The sequence below is a fragment of the Toxotes jaculatrix genome, chromosome 3 (genome assembly GCF_017976425.1).
Source record: "Toxotes jaculatrix isolate fToxJac2 chromosome 3, fToxJac2.pri, whole genome shotgun sequence".
NCBI lineage: Eukaryota > Metazoa > Chordata > Actinopteri > Toxotidae > Toxotes > Toxotes jaculatrix.
The window spans coordinates 26,955,751-26,979,943 of record NC_054396.1 but is presented as its reverse complement, the minus strand read 5'-3'; the positions used below and the strand labels follow the sequence as shown (position 1 = coordinate 26,979,943).

At 42.0% G+C, this 24,193-nt stretch overlaps 5 protein-coding genes across 8 annotated transcripts in view; 2 read left to right on the top strand and 3 right to left on the bottom strand.

The window, feature by feature from the left end:
* The first annotated feature begins 1,465 nt into the window (after positions 1-1,465).
* On the top strand, positions 1,466-4,499 carry LOC121178741 (complement C1q subcomponent subunit B-like). Its single transcript, XM_041033043.1, has 5 exons — positions 1,466-1,621; positions 2,533-2,701; positions 2,882-3,113; positions 3,315-3,432; positions 3,783-4,499. Exons 1-5 carry the CDS (start codon positions 1,619-1,621, stop codon positions 3,990-3,992), a joined length of 732 nt encoding a protein of 243 aa, XP_040888977.1. The 5' UTR covers positions 1,466-1,618; the 3' UTR covers positions 3,993-4,499.
* Positions 4,262-15,636, bottom strand: LOC121178742. 3 transcript variants are annotated; one of them, XM_041033046.1, is made up of 6 exons: positions 15,505-15,636; positions 9,641-9,683; positions 8,559-8,763; positions 8,026-8,209; positions 7,807-7,909; positions 4,262-5,471 (listed from the first exon to the last, which is right to left on the bottom strand). In XM_041033046.1, exons 3-6 carry the CDS (start codon positions 8,732-8,734, stop codon positions 5,353-5,355), a joined length of 582 nt encoding a protein of 193 aa, XP_040888980.1. In that variant the 5' UTR covers positions 8,735-8,763; positions 9,641-9,683; positions 15,505-15,636; the 3' UTR covers positions 4,262-5,352. The 3 variants fall into 3 exon arrangements, with proteins under 3 accessions (XP_040888980.1, XP_040888979.1, XP_040888978.1); XM_041033045.1 differs by lacking the exon at positions 15,505-15,636 and adding an exon at positions 10,458-10,589; XM_041033044.1 differs by lacking the exon at positions 15,505-15,636 and adding an exon at positions 10,458-10,589 and having other exon boundaries at positions 8,559-8,737.
* On the top strand, positions 10,518-12,687 carry LOC121178739 (E3 ubiquitin-protein ligase TRIM39-like). Its single transcript, XM_041033040.1, has one exon. It carries the CDS (start codon positions 10,518-10,520, stop codon positions 11,931-11,933), a length of 1,416 nt encoding a protein of 471 aa, XP_040888974.1. The 3' UTR covers positions 11,934-12,687.
* Positions 13,973-15,509, bottom strand: LOC121178740 (E3 ubiquitin-protein ligase TRIM39-like). Its single transcript, XM_041033042.1, has one exon. It carries the CDS (start codon positions 15,406-15,408, stop codon positions 14,032-14,034), a length of 1,377 nt encoding a protein of 458 aa, XP_040888976.1. The 5' UTR covers positions 15,409-15,509; the 3' UTR covers positions 13,973-14,031.
* A 1,524-nt stretch (positions 15,637-17,160) lies between the features above and the next one.
* LOC121179729 (filamin-B) overlaps positions 17,161-24,193 on the bottom strand; it is a 56,932-nt gene continuing 49,899 nt past the window's right edge. For both annotated transcript variants that reach the window (XM_041034723.1, XM_041034724.1), the window contains 8 exons: positions 22,812-23,078; positions 22,457-22,594; positions 22,252-22,367; positions 20,637-20,769; positions 20,291-20,467; positions 19,747-19,965; positions 19,399-19,611; positions 17,161-18,910 (listed from right to left, as the gene is read on the bottom strand). In XM_041034723.1, coding sequence (XP_040890657.1) covers positions 18,723-18,910; positions 19,399-19,611; positions 19,747-19,965; positions 20,291-20,467; positions 20,637-20,769; positions 22,252-22,367; positions 22,457-22,594; positions 22,812-23,078 — 1,451 coding nt within the window. In that variant the 3' untranslated portion in view covers positions 17,161-18,722. The remainder of the gene's footprint in view (positions 18,911-19,398; positions 19,612-19,746; positions 19,966-20,290; positions 20,468-20,636; positions 20,770-22,251; positions 22,368-22,456; positions 22,595-22,811; positions 23,079-24,193) is intronic.

The following is a 24,193-nucleotide window of genomic DNA, read 5'->3' as shown; positions in this document are numbered from 1 at the left end:
CATGGTTGTTAAAATTACAGGGGATCATGTGCATGTGAAGGCTACAGTGGAACCCAGTGTGGAAATGGCAGATCGCTGCTATTAACAATGAAAACTAGAAAACTATAGACGAATGATTACTGAATGTAAATAGATTTAATGGCTACTGCAGAAAAATAATGCTCACAAATAGTAATAAAAGCAAGGTTTGACTTCAAGGAATTCTTGGGGTGACATTTTTTTGTTTCACTGCCTAAAGATGAAGAGAGAACGAAACTAGGGACTGAATGAAAGAAATGAAAAGAGGATCAGAAAATGACAAACTAGCATATTTCACATGGATGAAATTATTAAAAATACACATCAGCTCTTTGTTGATGGATATACTTGAGGAAATTGAACATTTTGTGGAACAGATACTGACGTCTAGCTTGAGGTCAAGAGCTTCAGAAATAACTGCCAGGAAAACAGTTTGTGTTTGAGGCACCCACAAAGAGGAAGCTCAGAGAAAAACAGAACAAAATGTTAAATCAGAGGAAAGATTTTTTTTATAAAATCGGACACATTCAGGGATGCTGTGTCATCAGTTCTGGTGGACTTTCATGACATTAAACTGTTTCACTTCCACTGATGGGCAATTTGCTTAAATATAATTAAACATTTACACAGCTACAGGTAAATATGTCAGTTCCTGGGCCACTGTTCTGCAGAACAAGCAATTTAACTTTTTATACTTAAAGTACATTTAGCCAACAATACAGGTAGGTGGCTTATTCCATGAGAATGCATCATAGTTTAATTGTTGATTAGATAACTAATAATCTGAATCTACAAACTAACAAACAACTAAATCTGTCAAATAAACTCTGAAGAGTGCAGTGAAGTATAAAGCAGCATAACATGGAATTTATTTGTGCCTCAAAATTGTACTTAAGTTCTGTACTTGAGTAAATGTACTTACTTTTTACATCATAGTACGGTGACCTTTGAACTGAGGTCTGGTTTGAACTCGTGGTGATTTCCTCTCAGGAGTCAAACCAGCTGCAGAAACATCCTTTATTAAACTTTCAACCTGCTGATTTTCAGGAAAATTAGGATGTAACCTCTGTCCATCTAGTTAAAGGATGGACAGAGATGGGCAGGATTTTACTGTTGTTGGTGGTTGAAATTTGAACAATTTTAAATACTGAAACAGTGGATGTTTTTTTTTTAAATAAAAGCATACATTTTGTGTGTAAAATCTTAATTTACATAGTAATTAAAACAGAGACAGAGAGAGAGATTGAATCAAATAAATGTAGTTCAGTGAAAAGAACAATATTAGGCACTAAAATGTCTGACATGTAGTGGAGTTGAAGTGAACATGAACACACTCAAGTAAAAGTACCTCAGATTTGCGCGCTACAGGAGAACATGTACTTTGTTCCACCACTGCCTGCAGCAAACAGAGTTTCTTCCAGGTTCCTGCGTTATGATGAACACCAATAGAGCAGCGACCTCGCTCTCTTCAACTGCTTCACTTCCCATTTTTTTCTGACTGAGCCGCTGCTGCTGTCGCCGTGAAGCAGGACAGCTCTTCACCTCCGCTCTTCATCAGCTTATCACCCCACCACAGGACGAGTGACTGCATTACCTGCAAATGGTGAGACCTTTCTGTCCTCGAAAACCAAAGAACAGGCAGAGAGAGAGAGAGAGGAGATCACTTATTCAGACAGATGCACTTAGAAATGTATATTCAAGACCACTGAGTAAGCTAAGCTGTGTGTGTCTGTTGTGTGGGATACGTGTTCACAAGGAAAACATGCACAATGTTGGGACTTAGTTATTATTAAGGTGTAGGGGTAAATTGCAGGTAATTGATAAAAGTCAAAAAAATGAATGGAAACACTGGAAATAAAAAAAAAGGTTTTTACACTTGTTAGAGGTGTAAATTTTGGTGTATTGATAAAAACAAAACGTGACAGACTAAATCCTGATGGACATGAAGCATGTGAATTAAAGATCTGTAAGGACGGATCAGGGCAACCTGTCTCTTAGAATTTACATTTGTATGCAACTAAACTGCGACAGTAAAAATATTTAGTAGAAAACATCATTGCAATCTGATTATGTTTTTTTCTGCATGTTATGAGAGTATGTTGTTTAACCTGTCTGGCAAGTCACAAATATGTTATTGTCTTAAACTTATTTATGCTTGTGTTTAGACTCTCACAGTACTTGGTTAAAGTTGGGTGAAACTGAAATATGAGCACAATTTCTAGGAGTCAGGGTTGGATGAAGAGACTGTGACTAAATACCATATTTCTGACACATTTTCCACATCATTTTACAGCATTTACATCTACATTACAGCATCTCTTGGTGCCCCCTTCTTCTGCAGTGATTAAATGGCACCTGACTGGTGAATTAGCGCCACCAGCTGTTCTCAATGTGCCTAAAATCTAATGTTTCCATGTCAGTGGTGGATGGAAACAAGCATCAATTCACGTTTTCTTTTGCTGCGATTCATTTAAAAGTTTGGATGCAAACCTATGTTTGTGTGTCTGTGTTCAGGCCCCCCACTGGCTGAGCTGCTGCACTGCAGTGTTGCTACTCCTGGTTCACGTCGCCCCGGTCGTCACACAGACGTCCTGCATGGGGGGAATCCCAGGGATTCCTGGGATACCGGGCACCCATGGGCCCAATGGCAAAGACGGTCTCAAAGGAGAGAAGGGAGACCCTGGTGAGCTGATGAGGACATGTGTTCTGTTCACATGTTTTCCTTCATGTTGTCACCATTTCTTATTTGAGAAAACGTAAATCAGACCATGTCCCGGTGCAGCTCCGTAATTGTGGGTTAGGGCTCATATTAACAACCTTGTGTAATAAGTGTTTATTTTTTTGTTTGTTTTTGTATGACCAGGTGAAGCAGGCCAACCTGTCAGGGGCCAGAAGGGGGCGCCAGGTCTGCGGGGCCCCCCAGGACGGTCTGGGATAAAGGGGGATGTCGGTCTCTTGGGGCCCGTCGGATTTCCAGGGCATCAGGGGCCGAAGGGAAAACCGTTCAACCCTTCCAGCCAGGAGAGATCCTACTTCTCCAGAAAACTGACGATCTCACAAGGACCAGAGTTGGACATGTCCATCCACTTCAACGAGTCAGTGAAGATGTCACGTATCATGACAATCTATTATATATTTGTTAAGATATTTTGATGTGAAAGTGGCAGACAGGACAACACACAACTGAGCCACTAACGCAGCTAAAAAAAAAAATTAAAAAAAAGACAAAAAACAAAACATGAAACAAACATAAAATAATGAATTAAAACTGAAACATTTGTGTAAACTTCCCACAGAGGTATTTTGCCGAACCTGGGTCAACAGTTTCAAGGAGATTCGCTGACAAACGGGACGTTCACGTGCGACACAAAGGGCATCTACTTCTTCAGTTACCACATATCAGCAAGGAGCAGAGTGAGTCCAAACAGAGTGATCTCACCAAACTGCTCTGTGTTTGTACCTTCCCCACTTTTCTTAGTTTATCTTTATGAGTTAGACTTAGCTGTTATGAACGAACATACAGGCTACGTTCTTGTTTGTATCTTGTACTTATTCAATATGAACTGGGTACGTTAAAAAGTACCCAGTACTTAGGTCCCCCCAAATGCAAATTTGTTACACATACTTCTGCACTTATACCTGTAGATACATATCATTTCCTTGGTACCTTGTATGTGCAGAATACTCACACTAACATTCAGGCTGTGATCTGAAGCGTCTCTGTGCTTATTTCTGCTCCTGACTCTATTTGCACGATCATTCAGGTGTGTCTGAAGCTGTTGAAGGGCAGTGACACTCACCTGGCGCTGTGCGACGTGGCTGAAGGTTTCCTGGTCACATCCGGTTCGGCGGTCCTGGAGCTGGAGGTCGGAGACACAGTCTCACTCCAGGCAACCAAGTACAACAACATCGTGACGAGCCAGAGCAGCGCCAGCCACACCTTCACCGGCTTCCTGATCTTCCCCACCGCCTAGGGTCGCAGCCTCTGATCCACGCAGTCATAGTCAATGAAATCACAGACTTTTGGTGACACTTACAGCAGTGAAATGAAACGTGTTTTCTGTAACAGTACAAAGAGAAACAGAATTAATAAAGGTGCGTTGCATGCAAATCACATGTACTTTAAACTACTGATGTGCATTTTACGAGAACATAATATTTTATACTGAATTCCAACCTTTCGAGCAGACAGTGTGTTTTGTCTTCTGTAGTTTTTTGTCTTTTTAGGAAAAAAAATCCATTACAAGCTTTATTCACTTTATTCACTCTTTCAGTACATTTTAAAGGCACAATCTGTAATTAAAATATAAACAAATTGTCCCAGCTTCAAAAAATTTTCATGTTTGACTGACATACATGTGTTTCACACACTTTAACTCTCTGGTCTCCAGTATGAGTTTGTTCAGTTATAAGCACAGAAGAAACACACTTCATTTTAAACTCTTGTATCCTGTTTTCTCAATAAACTTCAAGTTTCTACAGTTTTGATATCATTGACTATAATTATTGACCACAGCTAATCATTGTGAGACGTTTCACTTTGCACAGGTCTGTACTAAATAAGTAGCTAGAAACAATTACCTAATTCCCCCTGTTTACTAACAGTATGTCAACATTTAATAGATGTTTCAGAACACTGTTTTTCTGGTTAAACATTAAATAGTTTAAATACTAAAAACATTTACACATGTATACAACAGTAAAAAAAACTTAACTACATGGTGGAAGTTAGATGGATTCATTATGACTAAGTAATAAATTATTTATTGTTGTGGTGTGTAACATTTCCTCCAGTGGCTCACTGTTTGAAAACACTGAGGTATCAGGTGTGTAGAGCTGAACTGACTCTTTCTGACTGAAACCAGACCAGGAGTTTATTAATTATCCATCACACAGTATCGACTGAAGAGACACTTGACCTTACAGCTGCGTGGATGATAAACAGAGTGTTACAGGAAGTCAACGGATTTATCTGCTGCATTGGCTTTTTTTTTCCCTGCTCATCATCAGTCCCACAAGGAACCTGAGCAGACAGATCATCTAACTCCATCATACATGTTTGATGCACTTCCACATGTGTTATATCTGACTCATGGCAGCTCTCTAAACACCTGACACTAGTGTTTTTGTGCAGAAATTCAGAATTAAATAAAACAAACACAAAATTATTAATCTCATAAAACTCAGGAAGCCAGGCAAAACAACAATGCTGGCCATCTTTGACCATTTAAACAAAAATCTGTGCCTTCAAACAAACAGGAATGTTGTTCATCAGCATGTTAGCTGCTGTAAACTCTCATTAAAGAGCGATCTCTGGTGTCTGATGGCTGAACTTCAGCCCAGTATGTCAGTGGCTGATGGGCTGCTGAACACACCGTTCCTGGCGTAGAAGGTGTTTTTCACCACCGACGATCTGGCACGGGTCGGAGTTCTGTAATCCATAGTGTAGTCACCTGTGGGTCCAGAAAAGAGCCTGTTAACCTGGGAAAAAATGTTCTAGAGCAAAGAGAATACAAAGAATGATGGCTGCTGTATGCTGGAAACACAGACAGACACGAGTCCACATCTAGCCAAGTGCAGATCAGCTGACTGAAGTGGTCTCAGTCAGGACGCATTTTGCACCAACCAGTGGCGATGCTTTAAATTAATGACTTTCCCATCAGTCCCAGCTGTACTGTGCGTTACGTGGGAATTTTACTCTAAGTAGGCCTTTACTTTTGTTTAATCTAAAACAGGCATTAACAAAAGATCCAGAGATATAAGCCAGGGAGGCTGGCTAATAGTGGGCGATAGGGGACCGCCCTCCTTGACCCACACGGGAAAACATGAGTTTATTTTGCTGTTCCAAGTCTGAACGTCATTGTCCAATCATCAGCCTGAACGTCATTGTCCAATCAGCAGCCCCTTGGGTTCGGAGCAACCGAACTAGCCTAAGGCTAATCAGCTAGGCTAACAAGGTACGCGGCATCTGCACGCAGCTACATCCACCGCACGACAGTCCCCGAGCCCGACCCCGTGTAACCGCGACACACCGCATACAACAGGGATCATAATGTTGCTGCTGTTTTAAACATGACTGTTTCAGACAGTGAAGTTTTAGGTTCCTGCAGGGTTTGGTGGAGTTGTGGGGGAAATTTATTTCTAGCCTATTATGTTTGATTATGTTTAATATTTAATATTTACCTGCTTTCACCGCTGCCTCCATCCACTATCCACTTACAGTTACAGTTACAGCAGCACACAAACAACAGCAGCCGCTTACTGACGGAGCTGCTTTGTCCATGCAATGTCGGACTTTTTAAACAGAAAAATTAGACCATATAAAATTGTAGCCTAGTATTCCCGCAATAAACGGACTCTGAGAGCACGGAACACACCGCAACAGCGTTCCTAACATTAGCTGCTCCGGTCCTCTATCAGTATCAGCAGCGACCATAAATCGGCAATTAATTTATAAGCCAGCGGCAGAATATGCTAATACATGCTAATTAGTGCAAACATCCAGGTAAAATAGTGAGAAATTTACTTACCGAAAAAACTGCAACACAGACTCCTTCGACGGTCGGTTAGTACAGTCTACACTACAACAAGCCATGCTGTCAGAAAAACCTATCCGAACATTGGCAAACAAACACAGACACTGCAGCCCCCTGTCAACCGCTGAAGGTAGCCGGAGGCCTCTGGATGTAGCCGCCTAGCCCAGCCGATGCTTTAGCAAAGAGCTAACTGCCAGTGCCTGTCTATGGGGCTGTCACACAACGTAACCACGCCCCAATTTATGTAAGAATCTTAAGCCTAAATAACACTAAAACGTGTTCACGGAGGTGGAAACTATTAGTAGAGACCAAAAACAAAAAAAATTTACCGGGCTGTAAAGTTGGCTATTTTAACATGGGGATCAATGGAGAATTGCTCACTTCTGGAGCCAGCCCCCTGCGGTAGCCGAGGAACTGCAGCTTTTTGAACGCGGAAGTGATCCTCACTGCTGAAACCGACAACTCCCCCCTTGTTTGAGTCAGATTGAAAATCGCCCCAGGCGCTCTCATAGATTTACATGTAATTTTTTTTTTTTCAAAATGTAGATCCTGCAACGTGCTTTCGTCATACGCACCGATGAAGTCACGTGCTCCCCTCGTGAACTCGCACAGCTCGCACACGTATCGCGTTCACGTTCAAGATCAACATGGCTAGCATTGCAACTCAGCAGGCAGATCTATCATGTCATTGCGGGAATTACCGTTCGGTCGTCGGAGCAATCAAGATAAATTGGCTATCAAAGAATTAAGACCACCCAGAGCAAATTTAAACATCTAGCATGTGTCTGCAAAGGCGGCGGATTTTCACGGAGCTGGTACGAGCGGAAAACGTGGCTAGCAGGATGCGAAGTAGCTAACGAGCCTTATGATTCACCCGGATGGAAGCACGGACACCGTCTGGACAACCACGGGTGTCACTGACATGCACCGTCTCTCGGAGAAGGTGAGAAAACATGAAACATCGAAGATGCATACGGACAGCTGCCTGAAACTTTCGTCTTCTGGAAGAGTTAACATCGCCACACAGTTGGATGAGAGAACTACACGATAGCTGCCATCTAGCTAGTGGTTTAACAGGAAAGGTGTCCAGGAAAACCAAATTATACAATGTAATGTAACATTGTAAAGTGACTTTGGTTATTTTACCCATTGAGCGGGTCATCATCGCAACAGTTGCACCCCCTGAGAGATTTGTTAGGAGCCGCCACTGCATATTATCCACATTGAATCTAGGTAATTCCCTCCATCTTACCCAGCCTCCAACCGTACTCCCAGGACGAGAGCAGAGGAAAATCAAACTTCTCCTCAGGTCTCATCTGGCCACGTCTCTGCAGATACACGCTCCGGCCTTTCCCCTGCACAGGACAGTTTGTTTACAATGACTTATATTGATAATATTACAATGAAATATATTATGTTTGAACATTAAAGTATGAAATGTCACAACAGTGACCAGGACATGGTCTCATACATGGTGAGAGGAGTCCTGATAGAGGGCCTGTCTGGTCCGGGGAGAAACTGGCCTCATTGTGGGGGTCACACTGAGCCGCCCCTCCCCTTCCACAGACAGCACAGGGGGAGGAAGTGGACGAGGAGGAGGAGGAGGAAGGTTGCTCTTCTTTCCAGGTGTCCTGGTAACAGAGGGCAGAACAGCCCTGGTGGGTGTAACAAACAAGATTAGTCTGGTTTATCAGTCGTAGTACATTTACAGAATCTTACAGTATATTATTGCTCACTGTGTGTTGCATTTAAAAAGTTGTTTTGAACCTTAAACTTAAAATTTATTTTGGACAAATAAAATTTGTCTGATGCAGTTTTGATTACCTGCCTGTGCCTGATTCTTGCCTGAATTTTTGGATTTCTGCCGTTTGACCAGCCTTTTGTATGTGCTTGCCTGCTCACTTGATGCTGAGTCACGGTGAACTGTTTTATTAGATGCTCTCAGTGTCTCAGTCTTACTTTTTTTTTGGCGGAGGCTGGTTTAACATGCGTGAAGCAGCTCACCGGGGGTCAGCAGGCAGCTGGGGCAGCTGTGTGGACTCTGTGCTGTTGTTTCGGGGATTGTAACAGGACGGGTAGAGCTTGGCGTAGCGGCTCTTCCAGGCCAAACGTGCCAACATCTCCTTCTGAATCTGCTCCCGGTAGCAGTTCTGGCTCTGAGTCGTCAGCAAGCAACGCATCTCCTGCCAGAAAGCTTCATTTAGCAAGTCTGTGTAGTATTTTGACACATTTTTACACTGATTAACATCTTTGAGATTATGTTCAAAGAGCTTAAAACATGAACAGAGGCACTGTTAGAGTTGAACTGATTAACGGACATTGTTCCTTTAACAAGCAGTGTAATTAAAGCAAAACACCCTAACCCAGGTTCAGCCACATATCTGTGAAGGAAGGGAGACATTTTAGGCACCATCTTTCCCTTATTATGGAAATAAAACACCCACAGCAACTGCACTAGCAGATCAGAAAACACATGAATCAGTAACAGTTTTGAAAAGCATTGCCAAAGGATATCACTCAGTGTCAGATCATCGTGCATCTATTCTGAAGATAATGACAAATTCCGTATTTTGTCATTCACGTTAGACTACTTGCTGCATTTTCGTTTACATTTTACAAATGATCCAAAATGTAGAGAAAATGACTTTTACATCTTCACCAGATGTGATCATTGCTGTCTCTAGTTCGAAACAAATTTAAAAGCACAGGAAAACTTCTGTGTGAGACTCGATTTCTTTGGACGGACGATGCAAATGGGTTTGAATTGTTTAGGTGCCATTTTACTACTTGTAAAGTTGTAAAAGGAAAAGAAAGAGAAGAAATAGAAAGAAAAGAAAATTACTGACAAAAAAAATGAGTGGTGTATCTTCCAAAGAACCTGCTGTGTATCACGACACCATCACAAACGCCAGTGATAAATACAAACAGATGTCTTTCACATACAAAAGAACAAAGTTTTACATTGAAAGTCACGCCATCTGTGCAACAAGCAGGATGCCATCACTCATACAGAAGAGGTGCTGCTTTGCTGAAATGACCCAATGAAATGAGGAGATAATTCTTCAATCCAAAATATGTTAATTTACCTTCGATGTTCCTGAGGCAGAGCTGTGCAGGATCAGCTTCTCGCTGTGGATCAGATAACACACTGTAACACAGGGAAACATGAGACATACTCATTCTCTCTCTTTCTCTCTCTCTCTCACACACACAGACACAGACAGTCGCCATCACATATCTGGGGTCCATTAACCTTCGATTGTCAAAGCCTTTAACCTTTTCAGAATAGCAGCCCCTGTGGCCACACAGGGACTGCGGCTATAATAATACAAGACACTGCAATGAGCCCTGCAATCACACACATAAACGGAAATGTAGCTTAAATTATGTAACAAGGCCAGAGTTGAAAACACTGAAGGGACCGTGTGTGTTCTGTGTCATTCCTAACATACAGCTATTCAGTACATAACTGAACAAACGCTGCATTTGCTGATCTTGTAGATTCCTAATGCTGCTGTGAGATGTTAATTAAGAACCATATCGTGGAAGCACCTTTAATTAATGAACTCCATTTGCCTTCAAAGAATTCTCAGGAAATTCTTAGATTATCAGAATTACTGTTACTGCGATCTGTGTGCCCTTTGTTTACCCAACACACAGAGAATCACTGAACCACTGATCTGTAACACACAGGAATGAAAACATCTCATGGAATGTAGAGTTAATCTCCACCCTTATCTGACTCACCCAAGAACAACACTAACAATACAGGTTATATTTGTTTCGTAGAAACAAAACTCATCAAAGCAAAACCAGAACTTGACAAAAGAAGAACAGATACAGCAGAGAACAGATGGAGAGACGGAGGAATCCTAGAAAAATCTGATATAAAAGAGACAGTACTTTCTTCGTTGTGTATTCGTCTTTGTTCCTGGCCCGTTTCCATCATTACTCGGAGAAAAAATGGCCTTTCAAAAAGACGAGGATCTCTTCTGTGCTGTCTGCCATCACATCTTTAAAGATCCTGTTGTCCTGTCGTGTAGCCACAGCTTCTGTAAAGACTGTGTGAGGAGCTGGTGGAGAGAGAAACAAAAAAGTGAGTGTCCAATTTGTAAGGAAACATCTCTACTAAATGAACCATCTGTTAATTTGACATTAAAGAATCTGTGTGAGGCGTTTTCACGAGAGAGAGCTCCAGCAGGGTCTGAGTCTCTCTGCAGTCTGCACTTCGAGGAACTGAAACTCTTCTGTCTCGATCATCAGGAGCCAGTGTGTCTCATCTGCAGAGATTCAAAAACACACACTGACCACAGATTCAGACCCATCGATGAAGCAGCACAGGATCACAGAGAGGAGCTTCAGAAATCTCTGAAGTCTTTACAAGAGAAACTGAAGCTCTTTGAACAAGTTAAAGGAAACTTTGATCAAACAGCAGAACACATTAAGGTCCAGGCCAAAAACACAGAGAGGGAGATTAAGGAGCAGTTTAAGAAGCTTCACCAGTTTCTACAAGAGGAAGAGGAGGCCAGGATCACTGCTCTGAGGGAGGAAGAGGAGCAGAAGAGTCAGATGATGAAGGAGAAAATTGAGGCTCTGAGCAGAGAGATAGCAGCTCTGTCAAACACAATCAGAGCCACAGAAAAGGATCTGAGAGCTGAAGATGTCTCATTCCTGCAGAACTACAAGGCTGCAGTCAAAGGAGTCCAGCAGTGTCCCCTGCTGGATGATTCAGAGCTGGTCTCAGGAGCTCTGATAGATGTGGCCAAACACCTGGACAGCCTGACCTTCAACATCTGGAACAAGATGAAGGAGATGGTCTCCTACACTCCTGTGATTCTGGATCCAAACACTGCTCATCCAGACCTCATCCTGTCTGAAGATCTGACCAGTGTGAGATGTGGAGAGAGACAGAAGCTTCCTGACAATCCAGAGAGGTTTGTTTTCTACCCCTCTGTCCTGGGCTCTGAGGGATTTAACTCAGGGACTTACAGCTGGGACGTTGAGGTTGGAGACAACCCAGACTGGACAATCGGTGTGGCAACAGAGTCTGCTGAGAGGAAGGAGCAACCACAGTCTGGATTGTGGAGAATAATGTTCAGTCAAACTGAATACACAGCACGCTCCTTACCAGATTCAACCACTGTTCTGTCAGTGAAGAAGAAGCTCCAGAGGGTCAGAGTTCATCTGGACTGGAACAGAGGAAAGCTGTCGTTCTATGATCCTGATACTAACACACACATACACACCTTCAAACACACGTTCACAGAGAGACTGTTTCCATACTTCAGCAGTGGAAATGCACTCCCATTGAAGATATTATCAGTGAATGACTCTACACAAAGCAAAGTGTCCTATACAAGTTGGTGGCCTTTTAGATAATCTATTGGCTAATTCTCAGATTACAAGATATTCAAGCAGATTTATGGTCTATTTAGCCAAACAGTGACTTGGAGGAGAGTTCTGTTTAAATTATGTGAGAATCTGGGCTGTTCAATATGAGATTTGAATGATTTACCGCAGAGGTGTCCAAACTGTTCCACAAAGGGCCGTGTGGCTGCAGGTTTTTGTTCCAACCAAGCAGCAGCACACCAGACTTCACTTTACATTTAATCAACTGCTCTCAGGCTTCAGACAGTTGATTGGTCAAACTGTGTGCTCTTCATTGGTTGGAACAAAAACCTGCAGCCACACGGCCCTTTGTGGAACAGTTTGGACACCCCTGATTTACTGTGTACATGAACTTTTAGCCTATTTTACTCAAAAAATGATGTACCATTTTGAAATTCAAATTAAGTAAATATCGGTGTTAGGGCAGGCTACAAACTGCTACAGCCCAGAAAATCACTTTGCTTAACAACATGTGATATGTTTGTTTTGTGGTTTTATTCAGTGGTTAATGGTGAGTAAAAATCACTAAATTGTGATGCATTTTAACTGATTGCTTTGTAATCTTATATTTGATTGCATTTTTTTTTTCAGTTCAAATGTGTCTGTATGTAAAGTAACTGGAAACAAAAATAAATTGGGTTTTAAACTGACATATAACAAAGGCACAAATCAAACATGTCACATGACAGAGTTAATGTTGTGCCATCGTAAATAACAGTCATCTTTAATAAACACAATAAAATAAAAATATAAATCAGTTGTGCTATCAAATGCTGCAGAAGTAATCAAACATCTTTTTCATGTAACTGCATCGAATTAGTGTGTGTGTGTGTGTGTGTGTGTGTGTGTGTGTGTGTTCTGTGCTGTGTCTCTTTTTGTTCTGTGAGGTTTGACGCCGCTAACCGCGGTTTTTTAACGTTTCCCTTCGCGCAGGTTATTGGCGTTACCGTCAATTGTCACCTTGTTTATATTCCCGTCAGTGGAGGTGGAGCATACCACACACACACACACACACACACACACACACACACACACACACACACACACACACACAAATACTGGAAACAGCTGTCGACGTGTTGGTTTAAATACTCAACAATGAACAATGAAATGCAACACACCCTCTTTGTTGAGTCCACACTGTTTCCATATTCTGACCATAAAGAGCATGAGAATGCAGTAAAATCATTTCTGCTCATCTTTTGTGGCTCTAGAACTGTTAGAGGCACAAAATGAGGTCCACAGTTCTTTGTGGACCACAACGGAGTCAATGAAACACTGAGGATAAGCCTCTGTTTCTGTTCATCTCATGAATGTGAATTCCTTTGTCATCTCATTACTTTTCTTTTTAATAATATGGGACAGTATTTACGAAAACAGATGACCAAATCTGATACCAAAATACTGTATAACGGCAGTCATCTGAGGATGATCCATATTCTCATAGGAGGCCCTGTGTGTTCCACAAAATGAGGCAGGACTGAGTATTTATTATGATTTGAGTTTATTTAATCCAAATCTAACCCAACATCTTCAGCTCATCTGTTCTCATAAAGACAAAACTTGAGCTCAGATCACTGACTTAATATAAGAGTTACATGAAATCTACAGGAACACTAGCCTGTATTACAATTATGGTAACTATTAGATTAATTACCCAGCTCTATTGGCACAATACATTTTCAAAAGAAGACAATCAAATATATGCCCAAGAAACAAAAGATATAAAATTATCTGTTAGCTAAATTAGACCATCAGTGAAAAATTATCTGAAATCAATGAATCTTAAATGTAGAAAAAACATGAAGAGAAATTGAGCAAACAATAGACAAGGAAAAGCTCCTGAATCATCCACTCAAACAAATGTAACTGATAATGTAGACTGTTTCTTAGTACAATGCACATAACAGACTTTAGTCAAAGAGGAAATGCTGTGGTCTGTCTGTAAAGAGCAGACTCCAGATCCTACATGTCCAGTAATCACCCTTAAAAAAAAATGCCCCTAAAATTTGCATCCAAAAATATTCGTGCACTTTGTGTTCTCATCACATCATCATCATCTTGTAAATAACGATGTTTACCTGCTCTGCTACAGAGTCACAGGTAATATCTTCAGTGGGTGCTTATTCAGATTGCTGATGTATGGAAACAGTCTCTCAGTGAAAGTGTGTGTGAAGGTGTGTATGTGTGTGTTAGTCTCAGGATCGGAGAATGACACTTTTCCTCCATCAAAGTCCAACTGAACCCTGATCGTCTTCAGTTTCTTCTCCAAAAAGACAGTGGTAGATGAATCTGATAGGAAACGTACTGAGTATTCACCTTTATAGAACCCAATCCTCCATAATCCACACTGCGGTTCTCCCTTTCTTTGGACAGACTCTGCTAACACTCCAACTTTCCAGTCTCTGCTGTCTCCAACCTCAACGTCCCAGCTGTGAGTCCCTGAGTTAAAGGCCTCTGAGCCCAGGACAATGGGATAGTAATTAAACCTCTCTGGGTTTTCAGGAAGCTTCTGTCTCTCTCCACATCCCACACTGGTCAGATCTTCAGACAGGATGAAGTTTGGATGAGCAGAGTTTGGATCCAGAATCACAGGAGTGTAGGAGACCATCTCCTTCATCTTGTTCCAGATGTTGAAGGTCAGGTTGCCCAGATGTTTGGTCACATCTATCAGAGCTCCTGAGACCAGCTCTGGATCATTCGGCAGGGGACGCTGCTGGACTCCTTTGACTGCAGCCTTGTAGTTCTGCAGGAATGAGACGTCTTCAGCTCTCAGATCCTTTTGTGTGGCTCTGATTGTGTTTGACAGAGCTGCTATCTCTCTGCTCAGAGCCTCAATCTTGTCCTTCATCATCTGACTCTTCTGCTCCTCTTCCTCCCTCAGAGCAGTGATCCTGGCCTTCTCTTCCTCTTGGAGAAACTGGTGAAGCTTCTTAAACTGCTCCTTAATCTCCCTCTCTGTGAGCTGGACCTGGGCTTTAATGTGTTCTGCTGTTTGATCACAGTTTCTTTTAAATTCTTCAAACAGCTTTAGCTTCTCTTGTAAAGGCTCCAGAGATTTCTGGAGCTCCTCTCTGTGATCCTGTGCAGCTTCATCCATGGGTCTGATCTCGTGGTTGTTGTGCGTTTTCGAATGCAGACAGATGAGACACACTGGCTGCTGATCGTCCAGACAGAAGAGTTTCAGTTTCTCAAAGTGCAGATTGCAGAGTTCAGTTCCTGCTGAAGCTCTCTGATCCCTCTTCTGTAAGAAGGCCTCACACAGGTTCTTTAAAGCCAAGTTACAAGGTGGATCACTCTCTGGAGATATTTTCGTACAAATTGGACATTTCTGTATTTGTTTTTCTCTCCACCAGCTATGCAGACAGGCTTTGCAGAAGCTGTGAGAACACGAGAGCAGAACAGGATGTCTGAAGACGTCCTGGCAGACAGGACAGAAGAGATCCTTCTCAGATTGTAAAGACATTTTTTCTCTTAAGTGAAGACAGACCAGTAAAACAGGAAGTCAGTCAGTCGCAGTTCCTTGTCTCTACTGCCTTTGACAAAATTTCTTAAAGCTTACTTTCACTTTTGGTTGTGGCTTTCCTGAAGTTGAAATTCTGTATCTGCAGCAGGCAGATGTGGCAGTCTTTAGGTATTCCAGTGTTCCTTCATGTAAAAGTCCTCTCTCATTTGAAGCTGTGGCTTTAGTTTGAGGGTGAATCTTCTCATCTGTCTCTCTGTGTTTGTGTTTTCTCTCTGAGGAAGAATAACAGGCTTTGTTTCCTGGCTTGTCTGGATGAGTCGAGAGACAGGGCGAGCCTTACCAGTTGTGTAGAGATGGGTGGAGCTTTATTAGACGTCAAATGACAGAAGAAAACATGAATACTGATGTTAGTGGAAATTAACTTTGGGTTCGTATTTCTGAATCCAACTGTTGTTTTTAAGTCATGTTGTAATTAGGGCTGAACGATTTTAGGAAAAGACTGCGATGTTTCTGGCAGATATTGTGATTTCAATTTGACTCACGATTTTCTTCAAATCAAACTTCAGTGTAATATTCACAATGTACAGTAACATTTACAAACATGACAGAAAATTACATCATACCATTAAAACATTAAATGCCATTACTCTAATGCAAGAATGAAAACTAATGTTAAGAATTGATTTCAAAAAGAACATGCAGGTACATTCTGTCCTTTGACCAATGGCAGTTATTACAAATGAAGAACTAAAAGAGCATCTTTGACTGTCTTAACTTAAAGCAGTGCAAAAAAAATGCTTAACTGTGTTAAGTGAAAAAGGTTAAATAAAATACAAAACAACTCAAAAATGCTACAGGCCTGAGCATCATTTTCATTAGACTCACCAGACTTTTTCCTGTGGTGATTTTTCAAGTGCCGGTATAAATTGGTTGTTTCCACTGGATGTTGCAAACTTGGGGCGACAGGTTTTGCACAGCACCTGTTTCTGGTGCACGTCTGCGGCCTCAAACCCGAAATAATCCCAAATGCCCGAGCTGCTGTTTTTCTTGGGGACTGAATCCCGTCGCTCCGCTCCGCTTCTGCTCCAGCTGAAGCGATTTCAGAAATGAAGCAGCAGGAGGAGCAGGTTATACTGATTGCGTTAACGTGACCTGTCCACGAGCAGCATGTCGCTTCTGATTGGTGAGCTTGGCAGGTATAGGGAGACGGCATGTGTGTAAAGTAGTTGACACAGCAGATCCTGGGTCAGTCAGGAGCACTGCAAAAAAAGAAACATTCAATGTATGCATCCAATGTAAAGTGTGACAGGGCACAAAAAGAGGGATAAAAAATATTTCATGACAGAAAAGTTAAATCACTTCAGCTTATTGAGCAGCAGCAGATCGAAGCAGCATCCTTTGTAATCTTTAAAAGAATGGAAATATATATATAATAAAATTTATCTATTTTTACAGATCTCTGTATAGACTGCAAATAGATATAAATTAAACAGTTTTAAGGAAAATTGTTAGTATTTTTACTAGTTGCTGTTATTACATTTCATTCAGCCTCTGATCACTCTAAAAAAAACTAGACGTTTGTTGTGTGTAGGTATTGTTTATCCATCTGGCCTCTGACCATTTCCCCTGTGGAAATGCTTCTTTTTTCCAGTGTTGCTGGTGGCCAATTCTTACAAAAAAACAACTACAATTAACATAACTGAATTTCTACTCAACTGAGATCCAGGAAATGAAAGGCTGAGGCCAATTGTCTTAATTCCAGTTGATTTTAATTATCAAATGTACATCATCTCAGAGTTTAGTTTCACATTGAAACACCCATTCCCAAAATACAAAATGAGAATGTTTCTTTCCCCCATACAAAAATCCTCCCTTAAGTATCAAAAGAAGCAGTGATTAGGCAACAACAGGTCCAGGTAAGACATAAGGATAGATTCATCCAGATTTATACAGGATTTAAACTCAAACCAAAACTCTGACCTCTGATTTTCCAGCTCAGATCTGATTCTGAATGTTTTATGTTGACATTTTACACACTGATTGACAGTGTGTTTCTGATTGTGCTTTCACCACAGAGAGAGTATTGCTGGCAGAGAAATACTGAGGATGACAGATTTTAATTACTGTCATCCAGCATCCCTGTGTGGGTTTTCTGCTGTGTTCAAGCAGATCAGAACTGAGCCACACAGTTAAAAGTCAGATCTGATGATGGGAAAATGCAGCTGAAGGATCAACAGAACAGCGACGAACCTCTAGAACATTATTAAGTAGTCTGTTGTACAGTGCAGGAAACAGTAGTGTGAAGGCAGCTCAAACAGTCACTGATTTGTTATGGCAACATTATGCACTCATGGGATTTCAGGAGCGAAGGTTCAAGAGAAAGGAATCAACAAACATCAGTAGTCACGTGCAGTTTGGCGCTCCCTGTTGGAGTGAATCCGGTCCGTCCACACTACAGAGACATCGTATGACAACAAACCAAGCACAGGGAACTCCAGCTCTTTTAATTGAGATGTTATTTGTTTTGTTCACAGCACTTAATTTTGTGTGAGAAAGTTCTGCACAGCATTGGTTATTACTGGCTTATCCTCATAGCAGCTGGCCAAGCAGAGAAATCTGAAGGAGTCAAACCAGCAGCTGGACATTTGGCTGTGAGGTAAGCATCGAGCCACTAAGAAACCTCACAGAAGTCCATGTTTTGATCCTGGCACCGTGTAACCTGAAGGAAAGTGCTGTGTAATTCCAGTTATCGTTCAAATCATAAGCATTTCAAAGTTTGGCTCCACTTGTATCAGTCCAAACCTTTTCCAAATCCAAAATCCAGTTTAACATTTTGTTAATGTGCAGACACCAAGCTATTGTGTCTTTTCGCTGACTAACTTCTTGTGTAAAACCAGCAATCTTTAATTTACCAATCAGGTACAAAAACTCAAGTGCAAAATTTGTCAATTGATAATTTCAGGGTAGCAAAAATCAGATAAGAGCTCTCTCCCTCTATTTTCTTTAACTCCAGATTATAGAGTTTCTACCATTTTTCAGGGTTGTTTTTTTTTTTTAATCAGAGATAAAATTTGACACTTTTTCCCTTTTTGAAGGGCAGTTTGGCAGGTTGAGAAATATTTCTAACAAAGTAATTATGTCAGGGAATAAAATCCTTTAAACATCTGATTTGAAATGAAAAAGTTAGCACACAAAGCTTTGTAAAGCAACTTGTTCATTGGACAGTTATTTGCGGTTCAGCTGATGTGTCCACTTCAATTCAAACAGGGATGCAAAATGGTGCAGGACGCGTGGACAGTGGGTTTCTTGGTGCATCATGGGACTATGACGTGGAAGGGCGAGCCAGGGATGTGGTCGTCGCCCCACTTGACTACCAGGGCATAATTGCCCCGCTCCTTCAGCACGTAGCTGACGTTGTACTGCAGATTGCCCAAGTGTTTGACCAGGACCTCCTCACATGGGACCTGAGGACCGTGCACACCCACCAGCAGCATGTTCTTACCTGAGGTGAGGGAGAGAAGATATCAACTAAGTCAAGTATTCAATTTTGCTGAAAGTGTTGAAGGAAAATTCCAAGTCTTTATAGCTTGTTTCTTGTCATTCCTGTCAGTCTTGATTTAATTTCACTCAACAAATTAATGATAGAGATCTGGGGATGCATGGAAATCACAAGACACATTTACAACTACAAAAAATGTTTATAGTCTTCAAAGCAAAATACTGGACGCAGGTACAGTTTGGGTATCCTTACTGAGACTTATGCCAGAAAAATAACACTTTTGCAGTGCAGCGTTGCTTAGCTGCACTCACAAGAAGTTGAACAGTGAAATCAATGATAAATATATTTGTTTCAAAATAATTAAGGTAACTTGGTTAAATTATGTTTATGCAATTTCCCCATTGTGGGATGTATCTGTATTATGAGTTGTTCATGTGTTGTACCATCACAGGCCAACAGTCAGATCATGTTGCAGGTGGAGACTTCCTTACCGGCTTTGCTGCAGTCGACAGAGAAGCTGCTCCTCTGGCCCACGAAGGCCTTGCTGAGTCCAGGGCCTCGGCTCAGTACTTTGCTCGCGTCGGAGTCGCCCATCCTGGGCATCGCGCTCTGGGTGAAGCTGCTGCTGCTGGATGCCCGAACTGCTGGATCCACTGTCAAGGTCGACGTCTCGCTGGCGTTGGTCACATTCACCAACCGAGAACCTGAGAGAGGAAGAAAAATCAGGTATAATTATAATCTTCTTACATTCTTAATATTTTTTTTTTTTTTTTTTTTTTTTTTTAAATTGTGGAAGGTTATGGCCAGTAAGTTCAGCAGAGCGACGTTCACCATGTTACCTGTGACTTTAGCTTTGAAAGGGCTGCCATTGATGTGGTTTGGTCCTCCATATTTGATGCTGATCAGGTAGTTTCCAGGTGCCATGGGAGTGTACTGCACCTTGTAGCCCTCTGGAACCTCCTGGCAGTCCATCTTTACTTTGGACGGACCCTCGATAGTCACGGCCAAGGCCCCGGGGCCCGCCTTGGTGTTGTTGATGATGAACTCTGACTGGGTACCTGCAAGATCAAAGACACTCAGCAATTTTTGTTTTACATGTAAAAGTGTCAAGTGTTGTGGTCCTGATGTCAGAGGACTCCCAGACGTTGACTGTTAAACAACTGTTTACTGGCTGGTAAAATAAGGTGGATGGTGGTGGACACATGTCCTGGTGTATGTGAGACACTGGATGTTGAGCATTAAATGAAAACGGGCCGAAACCATGTTATTTTATTGATGTACATGAAGGTATAATTGATTTTCACATTTAAAAGTAAGAATTTATCTCCAGGAAAAAAAAAGCAGAACCAGTGACAATGACAAGATTACAGGCAGATAACCCACCTGTTGTGCCTCTCTCCAGCCCAGCTCCATAAGCTGTTACCAGACCGGCCTCTCCAGTCTGTCCTGGTTCCCCGACTCGGACCTGGAAAGGACTTCCTGGGATGTGAGAGCCGTTGAACTTGACGTCGATGGAGTGGACACCGTTCTCCCTGGGGATGAATCGGATCGCGTACTTGTCTGGAGGACAGAACAGAAGGATTGTAATCCATAGCCACAACCTCAGATCTTTCCCAGCACATACATTTTTTACGTTTGTAACAGCTACAGGAATCTAAGTAGCGACTTTCTGACTTTTTTTCTTTATCTTGCCATATTTTGCCTTAAAAACATTCTTATAAACACAAACCTCTTTCCAGCTCTGTGACGACACACTCCTCCAGAGCACCAGAGGGGCTGTGGACTTTGGCCTCCATCTTCCCCTGCGCTCCATTCAAACGCACTGCAAAGGATGCTGGGTGATTCACCTTCAGACCAGACTCCTAGCCAGGTCAGACACACACACAGTGTCAGGTGCAAACAGTTTTACACGTTATTAAGTAGTAAATGTGAGGTGTTACAAAGAAAACACAGTTCTCTTCTACTCAATGCTCTGCTCTATTTCTACCATTTCACTCAGTGTATTCTACTGACTGTTTTCTACTCTTACCTGAGCTCCTGTTGGTGCAGCTCCAGCAGACAGAGACAGATGGCCACAGTGTTGAAGAGCAGTTAGACACTGGCACTGAACTACAGTGTTATGGTACAGTCTTGAAGGAAGTACTCAGTGAACATGACATGGTTTCCATCAGTTTACAATGGTGATGTATAAAAGTAAAACTAAACTGTCTCCATTTTAGATTAATAGGCCAAATTAAATATCTAATGAAAGGTCATTTATAATGCATTATCCATTGACTGTACCATAAGACTCAGGTTTAACTAACATATAAGAGCTTTGGAGACCAAACAGAGCAGAGGTTCATCTACAGCTATAGACAAACTACAAGCTCTATGAGGGCAGCAGGAGGTCTGCTGTGGCCCGTCTCTGTCTGCTGTAGCTAGGCAACCAGGGAGCTGATGATGATGCTGATGGAGCGGATGGCGCTGTTAAAAGCCTTTAAATGAAACACAAGAGAAACACCAGCAGTTCCACACCAGACAAAAAGAGGGACGACCAGCGCCAGGCAAAACGCAGCCGTGTTCGAGATCACATCACTCAACACAGTTTTTAAAGTTTTGACAAAAAGGCGGTTTGTCACGTCAATCAAGAGAGTTATCTCAAAAACTGCTGGCAAGACTGCAATTAAGTTTAATATGAACATTTATCTTATACAGAGGATAAATTCTAATGTTTTTACCAGCAGGTGTCACCATCACAACAAACTTAACATCTGCCTCCTATCAGCAGAATGTGTTCAGTGTATGTCAAGAAAATAAGTTTATTTGATGAAATATCTTGTTTGTTAAGTTGACATATTTTACTGTTTTCTGTCCTTTTATGTGATAAATAACATTAATAAATTAGTTAATGATGAAAATAATTGTTAGAGCCATAGTTGACTCTTAAGAATGTGTACAAAAAAAAGAATGAACTATCTCCACATTTTACACTCCTTGAAGTTTCCTTTAGCACCTCTCTGAGGCCAAACTGTGAACTTCACACAGAAACTGTGTTTGCCTGTCTGTGGTCACGTCCATGAGGCCAGTTGCATAAAGAAAATTGCTTTAAACTGCCCGTCTGTAAAACTACAAGGGTTCGGCTGATATGGGCTATTTAATGTTGGTGTTAATAAAACAAAAAGAATAAATAATTCGTCAAACATAAAACCCAAACCAGTCAAACCCTCACATCCGCTATATCTTCCTTAAGTTACAGAAAGATCTATCTTCATTCATTACACCACATTTTTATGCAACTGTGCCCTGGAGCCCTTTAGCAAGGCAGGGCAGGCTGGGTGTGGAGGTGTCTCCTCATGCCTCACCTGAAGGCCGGTAACAGTGAGGCGACGGGCATCGTTCACCGGAGCGACGACAGGGACCAGGAATGGGCTGTCAGGTATGTGCTGGTCGTTAAACTTCACCGAAATCTCATAATCACCTGGAGGAAGGAGAACATGTAACTCAGAGAGTGAATGAGATACATTAATGAACAGTCAGCAGAGTAAACTGCTTGTGTGTTTTCTCTACCTGGCTCCTGAGCGATGTAAGACACGCCACAGGATCCGTCTTTGCGGTCATCGAATGAGATCTCCGCCCTGCTGGGTCCCTCCACGGCTATGGACAGACCGCCGGCCCCCGCCTCCCTCGTCCAGATACTGAACTCAGCTGGTGAGAGAGAGAGAGAGAAGATAAGAAAACTACAAATCCACAATACACAGACCTCTTTCTTACATACTGGCTCAGGCCTTCTCTGCAGCTCTGTGGTTGTGGCAGTTGATACCACAAAATCTGGTTGTGATCCAGATTTTTATGCATCCATTTTATGCAATGTGTGCATTGTCAGTGTAAAGATTAGAGACTGTATGCGTAAGTGTGTATGTACCTGGTTCTCCGGCCTGTGCTCCCTCCAGTCCTGGGCCTCCTGCTTTCACCTTGTTGGCCCCGCCCTCTCCCAGCGGCCCCACGGTGAACTGGAATGGACTGCCTGGCACGTGCACGCCCCTGTACCTCACGCTCACACTGTGCACGCCCATCTCGGCGGGCACGAAGCGCACACAATAGGTGTCGTTTCCAGCGGCGACCAGCTCAGCAGGCTGACTGGCTCCAGAGGGGGAAGTGACCTCAGCAGTGACGTCCTTCATGTCGATCGCTGTAAACGGAGACAGAGGGTATAGTGTTGATGATCTGATTTTTCAGTTAATCATAATATCGACAAAATCCCAACTTTCAAGCACACGTGAAGTTTGGCTTTTTGACTGAAGTCAAATTCTGAGCTGTCTCAGTTAAAAAGCGTGAAGTTCTGGTTTGTCCTACAGAGCATAAATTCAAACTGCCCTTTACTCATCCAAAAGAAAATCTGACCAATCAGAACAAAGAGGGCTGACGATGCATTGTTGACACAGTCAGTGTATAATTGTACAATTTCAGTTTAGCAATGCTGAACCCTCAACAGCGTGGAAACTTTCACTTCCACTATCATTAGACATGATATATATGTGAATTGAATGTGCAAGAAATTGTGGCTACTACAAGTTTGATGCTTACTATTGTATTACTATATTATTATATTTTTATTGTAATTTAGATATTTGTAGTTTTGAGTACCTCAAAATTATACTGCACAGAACAGGAGTAAATAGGTTTTAACACAGGAAGCTGGTAATGAGAAGTTTTACTGGTCATTTTCAAGCAGTTCAATAAAATACGCTTCAACTACTAGATGATTCAGCAGGTGAATTCACACCCCACAGACTGTGGGTGACAAATCAGACGTGACAAAGGAAACAGCTGACCATATGACTGAACACATGTAATCAACATAATAAAGCATGATGACTGGTTTGATGGGAAAGATTTCAGTCCTCTGCTGTGGTCTTCACAGTGACCAGAACTCAACTCTGCTGAAAACACATGGGTTATTTTGGAGTAACGCATTAGACAGGTCTCTCCACCACCACCACCATCATCATCATAACACTCTTTAGGAGTTTGATGTTCATCCATCTAGCAGAGCTCTGAACCAAAACAAAGTAAAGCTGAAAACAGAAACACAATCAGCTGCAACTTAATAAAGCATGCTTTGTTGCAAACCTTGTGCTGCCAACCCCAGCATTTTTTTTTTCCTAGGGCTCTATAACGCACCCTCCACCCTGGCACCGCCCACCGAGCAGTGGGCATTAACAACCCAAACACCCCTCGCTGCCTTTGCGCCGCCTGTAAGTACTAGACCAGAAAGGCCGGAGATGAGCCGGACGCGCCCAGGAG